Below are 21777 nucleotides of genomic sequence, written 5' to 3' on the forward strand. Positions count from 1 at the left end.
ATTTAATTATAATATTTCTTGATGTCAAATTTTATTGTTCAATCTGCTTGGGCACCTTTCAGCCCAGTGAATCTAGATGTTCATTTCTCTCCCCAAATGTGGGAAGTTTCCAGCCATTACTTCTCTAAATGTACTTTCTGTTCATTTTCTCTCTCTTTTCTCCTTCAGTAATTCCCATAATTTGTATGTTGTTTTACTTGATGGTGTCCCATAAATCCCATAGGCTTTTTTTAACTCATTTTTATTCTTTGCTATTTTTGCTCCTCTGAGTAAATAATATCAAATGACCTATCTTTGAGTTCACTTAGTCTTTCTTCTGCTTGATTGAGTCATCCGTTAAAGCTCTCTATTAAATTCTTCCATCCAGTCATTGTATTTTTCAGATCTAGGATTTCTGGCTTTTTAAAAATGGTTCCTGTTCCTTTTTGGCATTATAATTTTGTTTATATATTGTTTTCTAATTTTGTTGAGTTGTCTATCTGTGTTTACTTATAGTTCACTGAACTTTTTAAAGAGAATTATTCTGAATTATATGTCAGTAAGTTCACAGATTATTATTTCTTTAGAGTCAGTTATTAGAGCATATTCGTTTATTTTAGTGATACTATTTTTTCCTGATTCTTTATGATCCATGCATCCTATCATTGGTGTCTGCACATTTGAGGAAACAATAACCTCTTCCAGGCTTTATAAGTTTGTTTTGGCAGGGAAAGCCCTTCACTAGTCAGTCCAGCCTGGAGTTCTGGGCAGGTCAGCTGGTAGCATCCATGGACAGGCAGAGCTTGCTGTTGAGATCTCCAGCTGGGTCAGATCATTGCCTGTGCTCTGAGGTTGGGTAAGGCCACTGCTGCTCTCTATGGTTGTTTGGATGTTTTGACTGGACCCTTTTCTTGGGCAGCGGCTAACGGCCAGGCTCTAAGATGGGACAAGGCCTTAAGCTACTGTCAGGTATGGTCACAGGCTGGGCTCTGTGATTAGGCAGGGTTGAAGACTGTGTTCCACAGTTGGGTGTTGCCACTGGATTAGTTATTCTCCAGAGTAGGGCCACTGGCTGTGCTTCAAAGTTTATCAGAGTTGCTACCAGGTGCCCAGGTTCAGTGGGACCACAGAATATGCCCCTCCCTTAGGTCCTTGCTACAAGCTAGGCTCATCAGGAAGGTAGCATAAATTTCTGGAATCCCTGTTCGGGCAAAGCTGCAAGTTGTGCCCCACAGTTCAGAAGTGTCACTGGCTGGGCTGAGTGATTGGGTAGGACCACAGGCTATGTTCTACATTTGGACAGGGTGACTTCTTCTACTCCCTGCCTGGGCATGGCCATAGGCTGGGATCTCTGGTTGCTTGGGGCCCCAAAGCTGTGCCCACCATTGAGAGAGGTCATTGGCTTGGTTTCCTGCCCATGCAGGTCATTGGCTGGGCTTTGTGCCTGGGCAGGATCTCAATTTGGACTTCCTGGTTAACAGGGTTAGAGACCGTACTCTGTAGTTAGGCAGGGTGGCTGGCTTGATTACCTGCCTGGGCAAAGACATATGCTAGGATCTGAGGCTGGGCAGAATTTCTTTGGGGGTTCCCTGGTCAGGCAAGACAGAAACTTAAACGTCTTAGGTGGGCTGGGCTGCTGGCTAGGCACCCAAGCTACTTAGAACTGCTGACCATGCTACCTGGCCAAATAGGGCCACCAGCTTGCCTCTGCAGGTGGACAGAGCTGCTGGCTGAGCTCTCTGATAGGGTGCTGATGTCAGGAGCACAGTACCAGCATGACAATCTATGCATTGGCCACTGTGAGCCCTGCCCTCACTTCTTCATTTCTAATCAAACCCAGGTGGTCCAGCCCCTCTGATTTCCTGTTTGTTTCCCATGAGGCAAGACAGAATTGGGCCTCCTAAGAAGCAGCCCAGAATGCCAGGGAAGCTGGGTGTCCTCCTCAGGCTCTGTTTTCCCCACTGGAGAAACCTTAGGCTCAGGGAAAACCTCTTGGTGTGGTGCTGTGCCAGCCTGGGGTAGGAGCAACACAGTCAAAGTGAATCCATTCCTCTTACCCCTTCTAATGTGGTTTTTCTCAGGTTTTGTGGTCCAAGGGAGGTGGTTCAGCTTCACTCTTGGGTTCTGAAATTTTCACAAAGGCATCCTTGTCTATGGATAGTTGCTACTTAGTCTTTCTGTGAGAGAGACTAAAGCCAGAAACCTCCTATTCTGCCATCTTAGTGACATCCCATCCTGGATGTGCCTTTTAAATCTAAGGTTCTAGCTTCAGCTCTGGAAGACTATTTTTTTTTACTTGATTTCCCTATTCTCTTTCTTTCTATTCTCTTCTGGAATTCCCCTTGGCAGAATGTTGAAACATCCTATGCAGTTTAACCTTCTTTTTTCACATTTTCCATATCTTTCCCTGCCTATATTCCAGAAAGAAAAATGTGGCTCACTAAGTTACTCTTCAACTGAGTCTATTCTGCACACCCACCTTTATTTTTTAACAGCTTTAATGAGGTATAATTTACATACTGTAAAATTCTCCTGTTTTAAGTGTGTATCTCAATGATTTTTAACAGAATTACAGAGTTGTGCAACCATCATCACAATCCAAGTGTAGAATATTTTAACTACCCTTAAAAGCTTCTTCATGACTATTTGGGATCAATTCCTGCTCCTATTCTCCAGCCCTAGGCAACCACCAATATACTTTCTATCTCTGTAGTTTTCCCTTTCCTGGCCATTTCATGTAAATGGACCATATATTATACGGTCTTTTACATCTGGGTTATTTCATCGAACGTAATATTTTGAAGTTCATCCATGTTTTAGCATGTGTTTATATTTTGTTCCTTTTTCTTGCTGAATTGTATTCCATTATATGGCTCTATCAATGGTATTTTTTCATTTGCCAGTCAATGGAAATTTGGATTGTTTTTATTTTTTGACTATTATGAATAATGCTGTCCTGGGTATTTGCATACAAGCCTTTGTGTGGATATACATGTTCGTTTCTAGGTAGATATTTAGGAGTGAAACTATTGGGTTCTGTAGTAGCATTATGTTTCACTTTTTTCAAATCTGTCTTACAGTGTTTCCAAAAGACCATTTTACAGCAATGTATAAGGGTTCAGGTTTTGCTAAAATTTGTTATTTTATGTCTTTGTAGTCATTCCAGTGAATGTATTTTGGTATTTTGTTGTGGTTTGATTTGCTTTTCTCTAATAATGAATGCTACTGAACATCTTTTCACATGTTTTTATTTTTCATATGTCTTTCGGAGAAATATCTATTCAAATCATTTGTCCATTTTTAATTGGCTTGTCTTCTTATTGAGTTGTCAGAATTCTTTACATATCTGAATACAAGTAGTTTATTAAAAATATGATTGGCTAATATTTTCTCCCAGACTGTGACTAATCTTTTCTTTCTCTTTATGGTATATTTGAGGCACAAAAGATTTAAATTTTGTTAAATTTTAACATCATTTATTCTCTTATGATTATACTTTTGTGGTAGCTAATTCTTTGTCTTACCTAAAGTCACAAAGATTTTTCCTGTGTTTTCTTCCAAAAGTCTTATCATTTTTGCTGTTTTACAAGACTACTGCATAATTTGGGAAACGCAGTGAAAATGAAAATGGGGGGATCCTTGTTCAAAAATTATTAAGGATTTCAAAACAGTGAAAGCAGAACATTAAACTAAGCACAGAGTCTTTTGTGACTGCACAGGATGCATGCCCATAAAGCCATCCCTGCTTTTACATTTAGAGATGCATGATCCATTTTGAGTTGATTTATGCATATGGTGTGAGGTAAGGGTCTAATTTCATATTTTTGCATGTGCCTATCCAGTTATACTAGTACTATTTGTTGAAAAGACTATCTTTTCCTCATTTAATTGCCTTGGCACTTTTATTGAAAATCAATTGACCAAAAACCTAAGGATTTATTTCTGCACTCTCAGTTCTGTTGTATTGATCTTTATATATATTTATGCCAGTACTGTCTTGATTCATGCAGCTTTATAGTAAGTGTTGAAATCACAAAGTATAAGTCTTCCAACTTTTTTCTTCTTTTTCAAGACTGTTTTGGATATTCTGGGTTCTTTGCAATTCCATGTAAATTTTAGGATCAGCTTCTCAATTTCTGCAAAAGGCCATTTGAGATTTTGATAGGAATCATACTGAGTCTCTAGATCAATTTGGAGAGAATTACCATGTTAAACATATTGAGTCTTTCAATCCATGAACATTGGCATCTCTATTTTGATCTTTAATTTCTCTCATCAATGTTTTGCCATTTTCAGCATGCAAGTCTTGCATTCTGTTTGTTCAATTTATTTTTAAATGTTTTATTATTTTGCCTACCTTTATTTTTGAATTTGCAAACTCGACTTTTAAATTCCTAAGTTTCCTAGTTGGTTGAATATTATTCATAACTTATTCAATATTATTGAATAATATTGACCTAATATTGAGTCATAGACTTTTGAGTAAGTATATTTAATAACCCCATAACTTATTAGGTCTCAATATTATTAAATAAGTTATGGGGTTATTAAATATACTTACTCAAAATCTTGTTCTGTTTACTGTATTATTTCTTTTCTCTGATATTACCTAAAAAATGGTAAAAGAAAAATCTGAAGGGACCTGGTTAGAACCCTGAAACTGTCCACTAAGCCAGTGTTGACAACTGGGGTGTAGTGGTTCCATGCCTTCCCTAACATTTATTCTGAATTTTATGTACAAATGAAAGACTTTTTTAGTTTAATTTATATAAAAATGAGATCATAATATATTGATCTAAACATGATGTTTTCATTGAACAACAAAACTATGACTGTCTATCCAAATTACTAGAATTAAATAGCTATGTAATAGTTCAACAGTGTATATTTACAATAATATACTTAACCAGTCAGCTGAATACACAATTAGGTTGTTTTCAGGTTTAGGAGTACGTGTTATTGTTGAGGGGTTTTTGCTGGTAAAAACAATGTTTCAACAAAAATTTTGCATTTATGAGCATCTAATCAACAAATATTTATGGAACACCTTGTATATATCAGATACTCAAGAAAAACAGTGGACAAAACAGACAAAATCTCTGCCCTCATGGCATATATATTTTTGGGGGAAAAGAGACAATAAAGAATAGATAAACAATAAATACACAAATAAGTAATTCATTTAGCATGTTAGGGAGTAGTAAGGGCATGAGAAAAAAAATAGAGGCAGATTAGGAGCTTGGGAGTGTGGGGGCAGGCTAAGGGGATTGTGATTGTGATTTTTAGATAGGTTGGTCAAAGCAGGCCTCATTGAGAAGGTGATAGTGAAGCAAGGATCTAAAAGAGACAAGGGAGTTAGTTCACTACATAGATATATGTGTCTATGCTAAGTAGAGAAAATAGCCAGTATCAAGTCCCTAAGGCTAGAGAATCTCTGGTGTAGTCAAGAAACAGCAGAGGTGAGTGTGGCCCGACAGACATGAGCAAAAGGAGAGGAGCAAAGGATGTATCATTTCAGACCCTTTGAACAGTGTAAGGATCTGGCTTTCACTCATGAAGAAATTGGGAGCATTGAAAGTTCTGCAGTTCTTGTTTTTATAAGATGGATGTTGTCTTTTCATTTCTATACGATAGATTCCAAAAGTGGATCTGCATGGTCAGTCTGTAGTATATCTTAAAATTTAGTAGATGTTGCCACATCTTTTCTGAAAAGGCTGTAGTAATTCATGCTTACACCAGGGATGAGTAAGTGTCTGTTTTTCTGAATCTTCTCCCTCGTGACATAGTGTCACTAATGAAATTGTGTTTGCCAATCTAATGGGTGAGCAATGGTTTCTCATTGATATTTTAGTTTTTATGTATTCATATGTTTATTAGACATTTTCATTTTCTCTTATTTAAGCTGCCTGTTCAGGTCCATTTTGGAGGAGTTATTTGTTGCTTTTTATTAATAGACTGTAGTCTTTGCCCATTAATATCAGATATATTAACCCTTTGTCATATATATTGAAAATGCTTTTCTACACTCTTTTATATCTGTATTGCTTTTTAAAAACATTTTAACCTATTAAGAGAAATCTTCCTTTAACTATTCTCTTCTCAAATTTTTTTTGTCTGACTCAGATATTTGTTCTGTCATTTAAATATTTACATTATTTGATTCAGCTTTTTTTCCAACTTTTATTTAAGTTCGGGGGTACATGTGCAGGATATGCAGATTTGTTACACAGGCAAAAGTGTGCCATGGTGATTCGCTGTGTGATTCATTCCATCACACAGGTGTTAAGACCAGCATTCACTAGCTCTTCTTCCTGATCCTCTCCCTCCTCCCAGCCCCCACCCTCTGAAACACCCAAGTGTGCATTGTTCCTCCTGTGTCCATGTGTTCTCATCATTTAGCTCCCACTTATAAGTGAGAACATGCAGTCAGCACTATTCACAATAGCAAAGACATGGAATCAACCTAAATTGCCATCAATTATAGACTAGAGAAAGAAAATATGGTACATATACACTATGAAATACTATGCAGCCATAAAAAAGGAATGAGATCATGTCCTTTGCAGGGACATGGATGAAGCTGGAGGCCATTATCCTTAGCAAACTAATGCAGGAATATTTTATCCAGTTTCAATGGGGTTCCAGGTTGCAAGTGCACTATACTTACATAATAATTTCAGAATAATGGATGTTTTAAAACTACTACCTTTTTTGTCATTGGAGGCCTTTCATAATCTCTGTTTATTTAGATCTTATTTAATTTTCTTCAATAAGATTTTTATAGTTTTCTTCATACAGGTCTCATACCTTTCAGATGTTTATAAATACATACATTTGTATTTGCTATTGAGTCTGAGTATTTTTTTCAATGTATGTCATTCCAAATAAAAGCTATAAGTTTTATATATCTATTTTCTATTCATACTCTCATATGGTTTTGCTGTGTCCCCACCCAAAATCTCATCTTGAATTGTAATCCCCGTAATCTCCAGGTGTTAAGGGAGAGACCAGATGGAGGTAATTGAATCATGGGGCAATTTCGCCCATTCTGTTCTCATGATAATGAGTGAGTTCTCATGAGATCTGATGGTATAAGGGCCTCTTCTGCCTTCACCTGGCACTTCTCCTTCCTGCTGCCTTGTGAAGAAGGTGCCTTGGTTCCCCTTCGCCTTCCACCATGATTGTAAGTTTCTTGAGGCCTATCCAGCCACACTGAACTGTAAGTCAATTAAACCTCTTTCCTTTATAAATTACCCAGTCTCGAGCAGTTCTTTATAGCAGTGTGAAAATGGACTAATATATACTCCTTGGTAAATTCTTTTTGTAGTTCTTATGAATTTTATTAGGTCTATAGGTTTCCTACATATATAATTATAGAACATATTGTACACTATTTTAGTATTTCTACCAATTATTTTATTTTCATATCCTACTGCATTAGCTAAAGCTTCTAAAATATGTATATGTGAACACACATGTATATGTGTATACACACATATATATGTGTATACACGCATATATATGTGTATACACACACGCATATATATGTATACACACGCATATATGTGTATACACACGCATATATGTGTATACACACACATGTGTATACACACACATGTGTATGTATACACACACACATATATATGTAAAAGACCGTGGTAATGGTAGACATCCCCATATTGTTTTCTATTTAAATGACTTCACCATTAATGTTTACTACAACATTTGCTGATTTTAGAGACTTCATTTTGTGTTAGTTTTTATTTCATAGTTTTAATTTTTAAAAAATAACTGCTAGGACTTATCAAATTCCCTTTTAAACCCATTCATGAATATGTTTAAATACGTTTTCTCCTTTTATTTATTGGTATAAAATTATAGAGACTTTCTAAAGTTGAACTATTTTTTTGTTTCATTCAATCTCATTGTCATTGGTTTTCTCTTTCTTCTTGGTTCTAAATAACCTCTAACTACAAGTTTTATTTCATCTTTGATCCAACACAGTGCGTTTTCTTTTGTTTTCTAAAATCTTAAGTAATTTATTTTCTATATGAAGTCTGTTTCACTTCTAGTGATTATAACTTTTTGTGACTTCTTTTGTGGCTAAGATTATGCTGAATATTGATATATATTTCAAGGGTATTGAGAAATATGTGTTCTCTGTTTTTTCTTTTTTTGTTGTTTTGTTTTGTTTTGTTGTTGTTGTTGTTTGGGACAGAGTCTTGCTCTGTCACCCAGGCTGGAGTGCAGAGGCTCACTGCATCCTCCACCTCCCAGATTCAAGCAATTCTCCTGCCTCAGCCTCCCGAGTAGCTGGGATTACAGGCATGCACCACCATGCCTGGCTAATTTTTGTATTTTTAGTGAGATGGGGTTTCACTATGTTGGTCAGGCTGGTCTTGAACTCCTGACCTCGTGATCCGCCCGCCTCAGCCTCCTAAAGCTCTGGGATTACAGGCATGAGCCACTGCGCCCAGCCGTGTTCTCTGTTTTTAAGTCACAAGATTAAATATTAAATCACTCATTAATTTATCCAGAGCCTGTATACTTTGTCCATTTTTGTATATGTAAAGAATCAAAAAACAGGGGTGAATTGTTTTTCAATGCCTGTAAAACATTTGTCTCATGATTTGTTTCTTGAATTTTGATTTGACATTAAATGGGAACAGTCTTGCTTTTTGTTTTATTTACAGTTGCATACCATAACTTGCTGATTTTCAATTTCAACATTTTTTGTGTCATTTTTTCTTAGTTGTGTCTTTAGTTGGATTCTCTTTGATTCCAGTCAATATCGATATCATCAATATTGATGCTTCTTTTTCAATATTATTAATATTGCCTTTCAATATCATTTTTCTTTTACATTCTGTTTAAATAATTTTTCATACTTTTTCCATTTTGTCTTTATTTCATTTCAGTAGTTTTGGGGGAACAGGTGGTTTTGGTTACATGGATAAGTTCATTAGTGGTGATTTCTGAGATTTTGGTGCATCTGTCACCCAAGCAGTGTACACTGAACTCAATGTGTATTCTTTTATCTGTCACTCCCCTCCCACCCTTTCCCCTGAGTCCCCAAGGTCCATTGTATCATTCTTATGCCTTTGCATTCTCATAGCTTAACTCCCACTAATAAGTGAGAACATAACGATACTTGGTTCCATTCCTGAGTTGCTTCACTTAGAATAATGGTCTCCAACTCCATCCAGGATGCTGAGAACACCATTATTGCATTCCTTTTTATGGCTGAGTAGTACTCCATGGTGTGTGTGTGTGTATATATATATATATACACACACACACACATATATATGGTATATATATGTGTGTATACATGTATATGTGTATATATACATATATATGTCACATTTCTTTATCTACTCATTGATTAGTGGGCATTTAGACTTGTTCCACATTTTCTCAATTGCTAATTGTGCTACTATAAATGCGTGTGCAAATGTCTTTTTCATATCATGACTTATTTTCCTCTAGGTAGAGACCCAGTAGTGGGATTGCTGGATCAAATGATAGTTCTTTAAGGAATCTTCATACTGTTTTCCACAGCAGTTGTAATAGTTTACATTCCCACCAGCAGTGTAAAAGTGTTCCCTTTTCACCACATCCACGCCAACATCTATCATGTTTTTATTTTTTAATTATGGTCTTTCTTGCAGAAGTAAGGTGGTATCGCATTGTGGTTTTGATTTGCATTTCCCTGATAATTAGTGATGTTGAGAATTTTTTCATATATTTCTTGGCCATTTGCATATCTTCTTTTGAGAACTGTCTATTCATATCCTTTGCCCACTTTTTGATAAGATTATCTGAATTTTTTCTTGCTGATTTGTTTGAGTTATTTATAGATTCTGGAATTTTTGCTTAGTCTTGCTTTGGCAATGTGGGCCCTTTTTTGATTCCATATGAATTTTAGGATTGTTTTTTCTAGTTCTGTGAATAATGATGATGGTGTTTTGATGGGAATTGCATTGAATCTGTAGATTGCTTTTGGGCAGTATGATCATTTTCACAATATTGATTTTACCCATCTATGAGCATGGAATGTGTTTCCATTTGCTTGTGTCATCTGTGATTTCTTTCAGCAGTGTTTTGTAGTTCTCCTCATAGAGATCTTTCACCTCCTTGGTTAGGTATATCCTAAGGTTTTTTGGATTTTTGTTGTTGTTGTTGTTGTTGTTTTGCTTTGTTTTTTTGGTTTATTTTTTATTTATTTATTTTTTTGCAGCTGTTGTAAAAGGGATTTGATTTGATTCTCAGCTTGATCATTGTTGGCGTATAGCAGTGCTACTGATGATTTTGTATCCTGAAACTTAACTGAATTCATTTATCAGATCTATATCTTAGGATACTAATCATATCATTGGTGAACAGTGACTCAAGTTTGACTTCCTCTTTACCGATTAGGATGCCCTTTATTTCTTTCTTTTGTCTGACTGCTCGGGCTAGGACTTCCTGTTTTATCTTTTACAACTCATTGTTTTCCTTGTTTTATCTCTCTAAAAATGCAAACTATGTCTGCTTTTTATTTTTATTTTCAGTGTTACATAAGGTTTTATAAGGTCTGATTTCACTCAATCAGTAGTTATTTTCAAATCTTTTAGAAAGGAAAGAAGGAAGGAAGGAAAGAAAGAAGCAGGAATATGTATAAAGGTATAGCAAACATCACACTTAATGGTGCTGCTGAGTGCTTCTTCCTTGAAATTGGAAATAAGGCAAGGAAGTCCACTCTCATCACTTCTCTTCAACATTGTATTCAAACTCCTAACCAGTGAAATGAGACCAAAAAACGGAAATAATTGTTTGGGAAGAAACAGTAAATCAGTCTATTTGTTCATGATATAATTATTTTCTTTAAAATACAAAGGAAATCTATAAATAATTTACTAGAAATACTACATGAATTTAGCAATGCCATAAATTCATGGTTAATACGTTTCAAACCAATTATATTTTCATATAATAGTAATAAGGAATTTGAAAAGCATTATCATTTAAAGTAACACCAAAACAATAAAATAACTCGGAATAAATTTATTATTTTTTAAATTTAATTAAATTAAATTTTTTATTTCAATAGGTTTTTGGAGAGGAATAAATTTAATGAAAGATGTACATGACTTCTAAAAACTATAAGCAGTGCTGGGTAAAATTAAACACATGTAAGTAAATGGAGAGATATACAATGTTAACAGATTGGAAGCTCAATGTTGTTGTCATCTCCCCCAAATTTATCTGTAGCTTCAATTCAAATCCAAAAAAAAGTCCTAAAGTTTTTTCTTGAAGAAATTGACTAATTGATTTGAAAAGGTAATGTATAAAAGCAAAGAATCTAGAAAATCCAAGACAATCTTTTCTAATTGACTTCAAGACTTTTGTTAAGCCATGATATTTAAGGCAAAATCTTATCAGCATAAGGGTAGACAAATAGATCAATGGTATAGCATAGAAAGTACATATATAAACCCATGCTAATATGGTAAATTGTTTTTTGAATATTTTCATGACCTTGGAGTAGGCAAATATTTCTTAGAAAGTACACTAAAGTCATTAATTATAAAAGAAAAAAATAATAAATTGGATTTCATCAAAATTACAGATTTCTTCCCATCAAAAGACATGATTAAGAAAATGAAAGAGAAGCTACAGACTGGGTGAAAATATTCACAATACATAAATCAGACAAAACACTTCTATCCATAATATATTTAAAAAATGCCTACCCATCAATAAGTAAAATTGAATAATATAAATGGGCCAAAGACTTGAACAGACACTTTACAAAAAATAAATTGCCAATTAACACATGAAAATGTGCTTGACATCATTTTATCATTAAAGAAATACAAATTAAAATGAAAATGACATATCACATCACACACACTGGAATGGCTAAAACTAGAAAGGCTATCTCTGATAGTCTTTGAAAAACAGTTTGGCAGGTTCTTAAGTGGTTAAATGTACTCTTACACAATGACCCAGCAATTCCACTGCTACATATTTACGCAAGATAAGTGAAAACATCTTGCCACAAAAAGACTTGTACAAGAGCAGCAATTTTGTTTATACTAGTCTCAAAGTGGAATCAACTCCAATGACCATGAACAGAAAATTGAATAAGCAGATTGTGGTATATTCACACAATGGAATGCCACTCAACAACAAAAATGAACAAACTACTGTTCAACACATCAACATGAATGATAAGCAAAAGAAGGCAGACACAAAAGCATATATACCTTTTATCCCATTTACACAAAATCCGGTAGCGGGCAGTATTAAGATATGATGGAAAAAATGACAGCAGTGGTTGCCCTGAGAGACTGCCTGGTTGCATATGGTCAGGATGTGGGTTGACGGGCAGGGCACACACTGTTCTGTTCATTTCTCAAATAACACATCAGTTTTTGGCTCTGTGTCTCCCTTCAAATCTCCATTGTTTCTTACAAATTCTGTGGGGCACCATGATTCCTAACCTCTGAAAGCATCCATCCCCTACCTGCTATTGCAACTAGCACTTTTCTGACCACTTTTCACCTTCAAGATTTTACTTGAAATCTCTTATCTGCTCATTGTCCTCTGCCATTCTCTTTGTCATTGTGAATCTAATTCCTTTGTTATCATTTTAGTAATCTTTAGCCAGAAACTTTTTTTACAGAAAATCAAAACAATAATGTAACATTATTGTTTCCTGCCTCATGTTAGATACTGGAAAGTGCCAATAATACTCTTCTGGTTGGGAAGGAAGGGCTCATAAGTTTTCATAATATTAAGAAATACTGAGATGTTGGCTAAAACATTGTCAGAGCAATAAAGTAATCAGCTAAGAACCAGAATTAGAGATTCAACTTTAAAATTACTTTCATAGGAAACGGCAAAATTTCTGAAATTCAGATGCCTAAAATGATTCACCATATATAACAATAATACAGAGAGATTGATATTAATACAAAGTAGAATCAGGCATTCTAGGAGATATCATTGATATTCTCATGAAATTCTCAATAATGTGGTATCATTATTATTATTAAACTGCATTGTATTATTTATGAATTAATGATGTAGGATTATATTTCTTTCTTAACAGCTACAGATTAGAGAAGGACATGTTATTTTCATCTTTCTCAGATTTGTTTTCTCTCAGTTGATTAAGATGCACATTCAAGGTTAGATTTTATTTTTATTCCATTGTTTTTCATTTCTCTGTGGATGACCTGCTTATTCCACCTAGATTCTGTAGGAATTTAATTTTTATTTCAAAAAATATTCCATATGTGGTTAGGTGAAGGTATCTTTACAATGGCTTTGTTCAGTTTAGACAGAACTTTTTCAGTCCTCTATATTAGTTTTTCACAACCTCCATTTCTTCTATTACATCTTTTTTGTTGCTTCAATTGCATTTTTTCTGGCCTCTACTGAGGACCACCTAATTTATATATGTTCGTTCTTTGTAGCGTGTCCCTTATATGCAAACTCTTACAGCCTCCACAAACATCTCAGAATCTTGATGACCATTTTCACATGGTGTCCTTTTTCCCTAGGATGTTCACGGAAGACCAGGGTGTAGATGACAGGCTGCTCTATGACATTGTATTCAAGCACTTCAAAAGAAATAAGGTGGAGATTTCAAATGCAATAAAAAAGACATTTCCATTCCTCGAGGGCCTCCGTGATCGTGATCTCATCACAAATAAAATGTTTGAAGTAAGTAAAGTTTATTATGTCACGATCTGGTAAAGCAGCCCCAAAGTAAGTTATGCTTTGATATCGTAGACCAAAACTTCAGGGTACAATTTGCTAACTGACAGGTCTCCTATGAGTGGGGAACTTTTTCAAGTGTTTCTGTAAGTGCTCCTGTAAAGTAGAAAAGGAGAGGAGAAGCAGAGGTCACCGGAGATGGTCCCATTTCCAGCTGAGGAAATGGTGTTCCATGGTGCCCTCTGGAGTTGGAGTGAATGGTACTAGAGAAACTGGAATGGAAACAGGTGTTCTCCATAAATGTACAATATTTTGTAGAATTCATACACTATAACATAAACTAAAACTTAAAAATAATTTTAATGAAGTGATTTACTTGAAATAGCAATTGACACAGCATTTTCTTCCAGTTAACATCAATTTAAAATGCCTAGATCTGGGAACATTAAAACCCACAGGGAATTGATGTCTAGAGAGGACAAATTTGGAGGTAGATGCTTGTTATTCTTTCTCCAACACATTTGTTTTCTTTTTGTTTCCTTTTTTTTGTGTGTGCATTTCTGGAGTCTTGGAATATGGGTAAATTCCACCCATAGGCCCTGTTGGAGATACAGAGCAGCGAGTCGTCTCTGGCTATGAATATGCTTCCTCTGTGGCCAACTTCACAGCAAGGGGAGACTGGTTGCCTGGTTTCCTTGGGCCCTTCAGGCCAAATCAGTCTTGGGGGAAGAGCAGGGGTTGTCCAGCCAACAAAACAGCCACTCATCAATTGCCTGCTACGTCTATCCTAAAAACATACGGATAAGGCTCTTAAAGGACCTTGAGCCCACTTTTATCCTTCCAAGTTTCCCCTTTTTGCATCTAATGTAAATGAGGGTGAAGCAATCAGGCTCATCAGTGGGCATTTTTAAGGACAAGGGACTTACTTCTTTCATTACTGGTTATACAAATGAGTAAAAAGTATAGAACTTCACATGAAAATACCTATGTAGAGAAATTAGAATACAGTAACCATAGAATTCCTTTCTAGAGCTCTTCTGTGACTTGGAAGTCTTTATTTAGATTTTCTCCATTCAATATTTTTTAAGGATTCTCAAGATTCTTGTAGAAACCTGGTCCCTGTACAGAGAGTGGTGTACAATGTTCTCAGTGAACTGGAGAAGACATTTAACCTGCCAGTTCTGGAAGCACTGTTCAGCGATGTCAACATGCAGGAATACCCCGATTTAATTCACATTTATAAAGGCTTCGAAAATGGTAATTAAATTTATTATCTACCTTTTTATTTCCAGGGCCAAGTTTTTTCAATAAGTATATACTGATCTCCTACCATGTGTGACATGTTGTGTTGGGCAGTGGGCATAGAGTAGTTAACAAAACAGACATGTCATGAGTCTTCTCTTAGCTCATGGCGTATGGCTATGGTAAAACAAGTACCCGGAGGTCTGCTTCACTGGCCACTTAGACTCACAGGACAACCAGAGCCACACTGGCATCAGATTTACTTAGAAGAGTATAGGATAAGAAACAGAATCCCAACAGGGCAGCTTCTTATCTTCAGTGGGAGCCCTTGCAGTGGTCTACATAGCAGTCCACCAAATTGACTACTACCTGCCCTGAGTGACAGCTTAGCTGTGGGTGCAGGATCCACCTTGGCTCAGCACCACATGCCTGTGGGAGTGTATGTCTCTTGTAACAACTCCACAGTCACAGCTTTCAGGACGCCCTAAGGGGCAAGCTGAGTTACAGGAGCAAGCTGAGTTACAAGAGTTACCAATTGAAGGAAGACCACAACTATGGCTTCCCCACAGGTATTTATTGTCCATATATAGTCCCAGTCAACCCGTTATGGGTCATTTCTAACCTCAGTGTTTGCCTAGTAACACTGCAAAAAAGGCTACCTTTATTAGGTTTCCAGAATATGAGCAAGAAAGTTAACCCTGGGTCAAGTTTGCCTTCAATGAAGCAGAAGTGGTTTTGCTAACGCTTTATCCACAAGGGGTGAAACAAAGATTGACAAAACTGATTACTCTGCCAGGGACTATTTTTGGTGCTATACCAAACTAAAGGTTTCATTCTTGACCTTTTTCCTGAGAATGCATAATATATACTATTAAAATGGTACACGTTAAAGATGTCCTCCAATTTTTTTTACTTGCCTGGAAAACTTTTTATTCCCACACAGTTTAATCTCAACCCAGTTCTCCAAATAAGAGATAGAGACATCACAAGAAAAATGGGCACATGCCCTGAAGATGGTGGATGCTATGGGAACTGGAATAAAAGTATGAAAACATGTCTGCAAAACAGGACAAATTAGATTTGGCTAAATCTGAGAGTGAGAAGCAGTATAGAAGTTGACTTAGATCAATTGGAGGAAGATATTGAAAGGTCTGGAATTTAAAGCTAAGGAATTTGAAGTTTACTCGCTAGGCAATCAAGAAATACTGCAGGTTTATAAACAAGGAAAGAAGTGTAAGCAGTAGTTGTATATGGCTTATTGATTTGTGTCAATACTAACCTTATCTAAATTAATAATAAAATAATTTCTATAGCAAAAATTCAAGTCAGAAAAGGAATAAAAGGAAATCAAATACCTGGGCACAAATTTTGAGTCAATGTTATGTTTGTAAGCAGGATGGTCCAGGCTGCGGGGATGAAGGGAATGGTGCTACCTTTACTGCCCACATTCTCAGGGGCTCTGTTCCTCTCCATGGACTGCAGGGATCCCCCTTCCTAGTTCCAGTGCCCACAACTCACGTCTTAGTTTCTGGCGCTCCTTGTGCTTGGGTGACCTGCCCTGAGGCTCACTGTCACTGACCTGGGACAGCACCGCCCACCGCCCCACCCAGCGCAGCAAGCCCACCCACCATCAGGGGGATGCTGCTGACTCTCGGACCCTGAAGTCCACACAAGCTGCCCCTGTGTCCTCTGTTGTGTTTATTTGAGAACTGTTCATCCTCCCTGACCCAATTAAGACAACATTCTCCTGTTTCTAGGCTCATCTTTAAAGATGTTGAGGTTTTTCTCATTTATTTTTTATTTATTTATGTTTTTTGAGACAGTTCCAATCTGTTGCCCAGGCTGGAGTACAGTGGCATAATCTCAGCTCGCTGCAGCCCCAACGTCCTGGGCTCTAGTGATCCTCCCACCTCAGCCTCTTGAGTAGCTGGGACCATAGGTGTGCAACACCACATCCAGCTAATTTTATTTTTCTTTTCAGAGATGAGGTCCAGCTATGTGGCCCAGGCTGGTCTCAAAATCCTGGGCTCAAGCAATCCTCCTGCATCGGCCTCCCAAAGTGCTGTGATTACAGGTGTGAGCCACTGCACCTGGCTGATTTTCTGTGATTACAGGTGTGAGCCACTGCACCTGGCTGATTATAAAAAAGTGGAATCTCTCTAGGACTTGAGACCTTCTCCCCAGGGAATTCCCCAGTTTCTTCCTTACACTTGATATATGCCTACTCTGCCATCTGACAATTTTGAGGGTAACACAGCTCACAATGTTTCCATTACTCCTTTATCCTTAAATCTTGAATGTCTCCTTTTTGTGTAGGACAATAAAGCCTTCATTGTTGGGGTCTTCTCTTCTCTGTCCCAGGGGATGACGGGAGAACTTTAGGTCATGTGGAACCCTCTGAGCTCTGAGTCACCCAAGGGCTGGAAATTCCTAAAAGCATGATTTCCAGACATTGTCCCTGGTCCCTGTAGATCTCTAATTGCTTCTTCTCTCTCCCACTCTTCAGTAATCCATGACAAATTGCCTCTCCAAGAAAGTGAAGAAGAAGAGAGGGAGGAGAGGTCCGGCCTCCAACTAAGTCTTGAACAAGGTAAAAATGACAGAATAAAAGCTGTTTCTAAGAGAGGTTAGGGATCCAAGGTTCTGAGTGGAGATTGTGAATCAGGGAAGACATATGGAAGGACTATGGAGAAGTCAAGGAGGGGGTTATATGAGCTCCTAACCAGGTGCAGGGTCCTGGAGAAGTGGCCATGACAAGGCATAGTTGGCTCAATAACCACGAGGGAATAAGAACCAAGCGTGTCAGTAGGCCAGATTTACAGATGCCGACTACCTAGAAGTAATTGTAATTTAAAAAGGTCCCTGTAGGGGATCAGTGTGAAGTTGCGAAGGGTTAAGAACCACAGCCCGTGGCCCGTGGTCAACATCAAAGAGGAGACCCCTGGGGAAAGAAAGGCTCCTGTTTTACCTGTACTGTCATATTCACAACACTTCTGACACCAAACATGTCATTGGTCTCCCCACATCAGTCAGTTCTCCAATTCTCTGTAGATACCACCTGATATCTTATAATTTAATTGAATTCTGGCACTAATTGCCCAGACTTGGCACAGACTCTGCAGGTTAAGGGCTCATTCCCATAAGAATGCCCCCCACTTCAGATGCCAGTTGCAAGTCTCAGGTTGTGGCCTGTGCCTGTAAATTGGAGGTTCCCACAAGCCCTTCATTGGCTTTCATACTTTCCTAGTAGATCACACAGAGCTCATGGAAATGTTGACTTATATTTGACATTTATTATAAAGGATACAACTCAAGAAGAGCCAAGTGGAAGAAATGCATAGGGCAAAGCGTGGGGAAGGGCACAGAGCTTCTGCCCTCTCTGGGACACGACTCTCCTGGCACTTCCATGTGTTTGCCAACCCAGAAGATTTCTGAACCCAGTCACTTAGGGTTCTTTATGGACATTCCATTATACAGCCTGGATTGATTAAATCATTGGCACCTGATTATTAAATTAACCTCCATCCCTCCTCTCCCCTCCCTGGAGGTCAAGAGGTGGAGCTGAAAGTTCCACCCCTCTAATCTCATGTTCAGCTCCCCTGGCAACCACACCCCAATCCTTAGGGGCTTTCCAAAAGTTACCTCATTAACATAAACCCAGGTGTGGTCGAAAAGGGGTTGTTATGAATAACAGAAAGTGCTCTTTTCACTTGTAATGACTTAGGATGTTTTAGGGTTTTAGGAGCTCTGGCCAGGAGCAGGGAATTAAGACTGAAATGTGTATTTCTTATATCACGGGAGAAACTTGGTGATGGCAGAAGAGGGGACAAATTTAAACGTGAGGATGTTGTTCAAGAGCAGGAATATTCAAAGAGAAAGGCGGTCATGTAGAGAGACTCAGAAAGGAAGTGATGCACATGGGAAGAGGAAGTAAGTACCTAGAGGACAAAGGAAGGGAAATGAAACCGTGAAAAGGGGTAAAAGACAACAAAAATAACCTTGTCATTAACAGCTCACTTTGATTGAACATCTACTCTGTGGCGGTTGGTTTAATGCTCATGACAGCCATTGGAGATTAATATTACTTATATGCCTGTTTTGCAGATAAGGTAACTGAAATCCAGAGATACCACAAATGGAGTTTACATAGGGTCAGATGAATAGGGAAAAACCCAGATGTTCTACCCCAGAGCCTGCATTCCTAACCCTGTGCTATCCAGGCAATCTAAAAAAATAAAAACAGAAAAATGAAACAAAAATGAGGAAATATTTGCAGACAAAAAGATCCAGAAAAAAAGAATACCAAGAGCTGGAGGAAGTAGAGGCTACTCAGACACTGAGTCCTCATGGAAAAGCCAATGAGAAAGCATGAACAGATGTGGAGAGGGAGGGTATTGTGTGAAAGGGGGTGGGCATGAGGCAACCAGGACTTCAAAGAAACTGAGCTAAGGGCCCTGGGCAGGGTAGCTCTGGGGACAAAGGCAGGATCACTCTGCCATTATCAGTTACCAGAGTGTCTCACAGAGGACACTCAGCAGAGTTGTCTGGCCAAGGCCCCTGTCATCCAGGGGTGCAGCTGACCCAGTCCCCTACTCTCAAGGCTGGAGTCTGACTTCAGTAATTGGGTAGCATCTGCCAGCTCCAGGTGGCCTTTGCATTGAGACCTAGAAGGGGTCTTTAACTCCTACGTTACAGAGACCAAAAAGGGATTAGGGGAGAATGGCAAAATCCATACCTCGATTTCTGAAATAAACTTCTAATTTCTTCCTGCCAGGAACTGGTGAAAACTCTTTTCGAAGCCTGACTTGGCCACCTTCGGGTTCCCCATCTCATGCTGGTTTGTTCCTGTTTACTACTCTTTGAGCCTCTGCTATTCTTGCCCCATTCTGGAATGTGCTGTGGGGTTGCCTCTTTGTGTTAATGATTGTCCAGAATTTTCAGGTTTTGCATCTACAGTTTTTCCATTTCTGGGATTTAAATAACAAGTCCTCATCCTCTAGGTTGCCTAGGAGGGTTTCTTCCTCCCACACCCCTTAATCACACTTGCTGCTGGTTCCTGCTGCCGCTGAGCCTGGTCGTTTTACCCATGTGCCTGCTTCACCATTTTCTGCCTGCATCTGCTTGAATCTGGCTGTTGCCTTGGTGCCTTGACCTTACGTCCATCAGTGGCCCGTGCTGTAGTGGTTGGAGGGGAGTGACAGGCAGCAGAGGGCAAATAAAATACCTGTGAATCAAACCGTGGTTTAGGTACAACCCCACCTGAAAATGGACTCTCAGAGCACCCCTGTGAAACAGAACAGATAAATGCAAAGAGAAAAGATACAACCAGTGACAAAGATGATTCGCTAGGAAGCCAACAAACAAATGAACAATGTGCTCAAAAGGCTGAGCCAACAGGTAAGACTGACTGGGTTTGCATGAATGGGGAGGAGCCAAGGGGCCCTGCCTGGTGGCAGAGGAAGAGTCTAATGCACAATGCAAGGAGACACCTGTTTAACAAGCAGGGGAAAATCACATAGACACAGAGGGGGCCTGATATACAGATGAGCCTGATACACTGACATACTGATGACAAAGACCTGGAGGAAGAAAGCTAGAAGCAAAAAACTGAGAGAGAAAGGGGAAGAGTTGCAGAGTCTCACCAAAGAAGAGAGACAGAAACAAAAGGCAAAAGGAGAAAGTAAGAGAGAGATTGGACAGGAACCAATGAAGCACGAACACCTTCACGCAGCAATATATGCAGACAGGGGTATAAGTAGAAACAGGAGAAGAAAGGAGAAGCAGGGTGAGGTCTAACCAAATGGAAACAGGACAGAGCAAGGCTCTACTGGATCTCAGCTGTGATCTCGTTTATCTCCAGAGTCCTGCGAACAAGTTGCTGTCCAAGTGAATAATGGGGATGCTGAAAGGGAGATGCCCTGCCCGTTGCCCTGTGATGAAGAAAGTAATTATTGCTTACCTTGCCTATTTTCTTTCCTTTCTTATTCAGATGCTATACATTTGGTTGGTTGGTTGGTTGGTTGTTGTTTTACCATCGTAACCGCTTTTTAAAATTACCAGATTAAAAGCTGGATGTATTTATCATTACATGTTGTTTTGAAATATGTACACATTGTGAAAAGGCTAATTAGAGCTAATTAGCATAAATATTACCTCACGTACTTATCATTTTTGTGGTGATAACACAAAATCTATTCTCTCAGTAATTTTTAAGAATACAATACATTATTAACTATATTAATCGTGTTGTATAAAAGATCTCTTAATGTATTTCTCTTATTTAACTAAAATTTTGTGTCCTTTGACCAACATCTCCCCAGTCCTCTTCCTCATATCCCCAGCCTCTGTTACCACCATATACTCTCAACTTCTATAAATTCATCTTTTTTACACTCTACATATAAGTGAGATGTCATATATGTCTTTCCATGCCTGTCTTATTTTACATAACATAATATCCTCCAGGTTCATGGTTGTTGTTGCAAATAACAGGATTTCTTCCTTTTCAAAGGCTAGATAGTATTTCAGTGTGTAGATGTATTTCATTGTGTATATATTTTCTTTATCCATTCACCCACTGATGGGTACTTAGGTTGTTTCTGTATCTTGGCTATTGTGAATACTGCTGCAATGAACATGGGAGAGCAGATATCTCTTCCATATACAGATGGTCCCTGATTTATGATGGTTAGACATATGATTTTCAACTTTACAATGGGTTTATTGAAGTATTAAATGCATTTTTGACTTATGATGTGTTCAATTTATGGTAGGTTTATGGAAATGTAGTCCCATCGTAACTCTAGGAGCATCTGTACTGATTTCATATCCTTCGAATATATATTC

General features: G+C 38.0%; 1 protein-coding gene across 41 annotated transcripts in view; it reads left to right on the forward strand.

The window, feature by feature from the left end:
- The window catches only part of SP100 (SP100 nuclear antigen), a 129287-nt gene that overhangs the window by 13251 nt on the left and 94259 nt on the right, over nucleotides 1–21777 (forward strand). For 31 of the 41 annotated variants that reach the window (XM_054679503.2, XM_009444521.5, XM_063791681.1 and 28 more), the window contains 6 exons: nucleotides 13533–13695; nucleotides 14778–14946; nucleotides 17438–17521; nucleotides 19706–19768; nucleotides 20179–20328; nucleotides 20792–20875. In XM_054679503.2, the coding sequence (XP_054535478.1) occupies nucleotides 13533–13695; nucleotides 14778–14946; nucleotides 17438–17521; nucleotides 19706–19768; nucleotides 20179–20328; nucleotides 20792–20875 (713 nt within the window). Of the gene's footprint in view, nucleotides 1–11071; nucleotides 11154–13532; nucleotides 13696–14777; nucleotides 14947–17437; nucleotides 17522–19705; nucleotides 19769–20178; nucleotides 20329–20791; nucleotides 20876–21777 lie in introns of all 41 variants that reach the window. The other 10 variants (XM_054679502.2, XM_016950643.4, XM_054679501.2 and 7 more) reach the window with 3 other exon arrangements.

This window comes from Pan troglodytes, chromosome 13 (assembly GCF_028858775.2).
Source record: "Pan troglodytes isolate AG18354 chromosome 13, NHGRI_mPanTro3-v2.0_pri, whole genome shotgun sequence".
NCBI lineage: Eukaryota > Metazoa > Chordata > Mammalia > Primates > Hominidae > Pan > Pan troglodytes.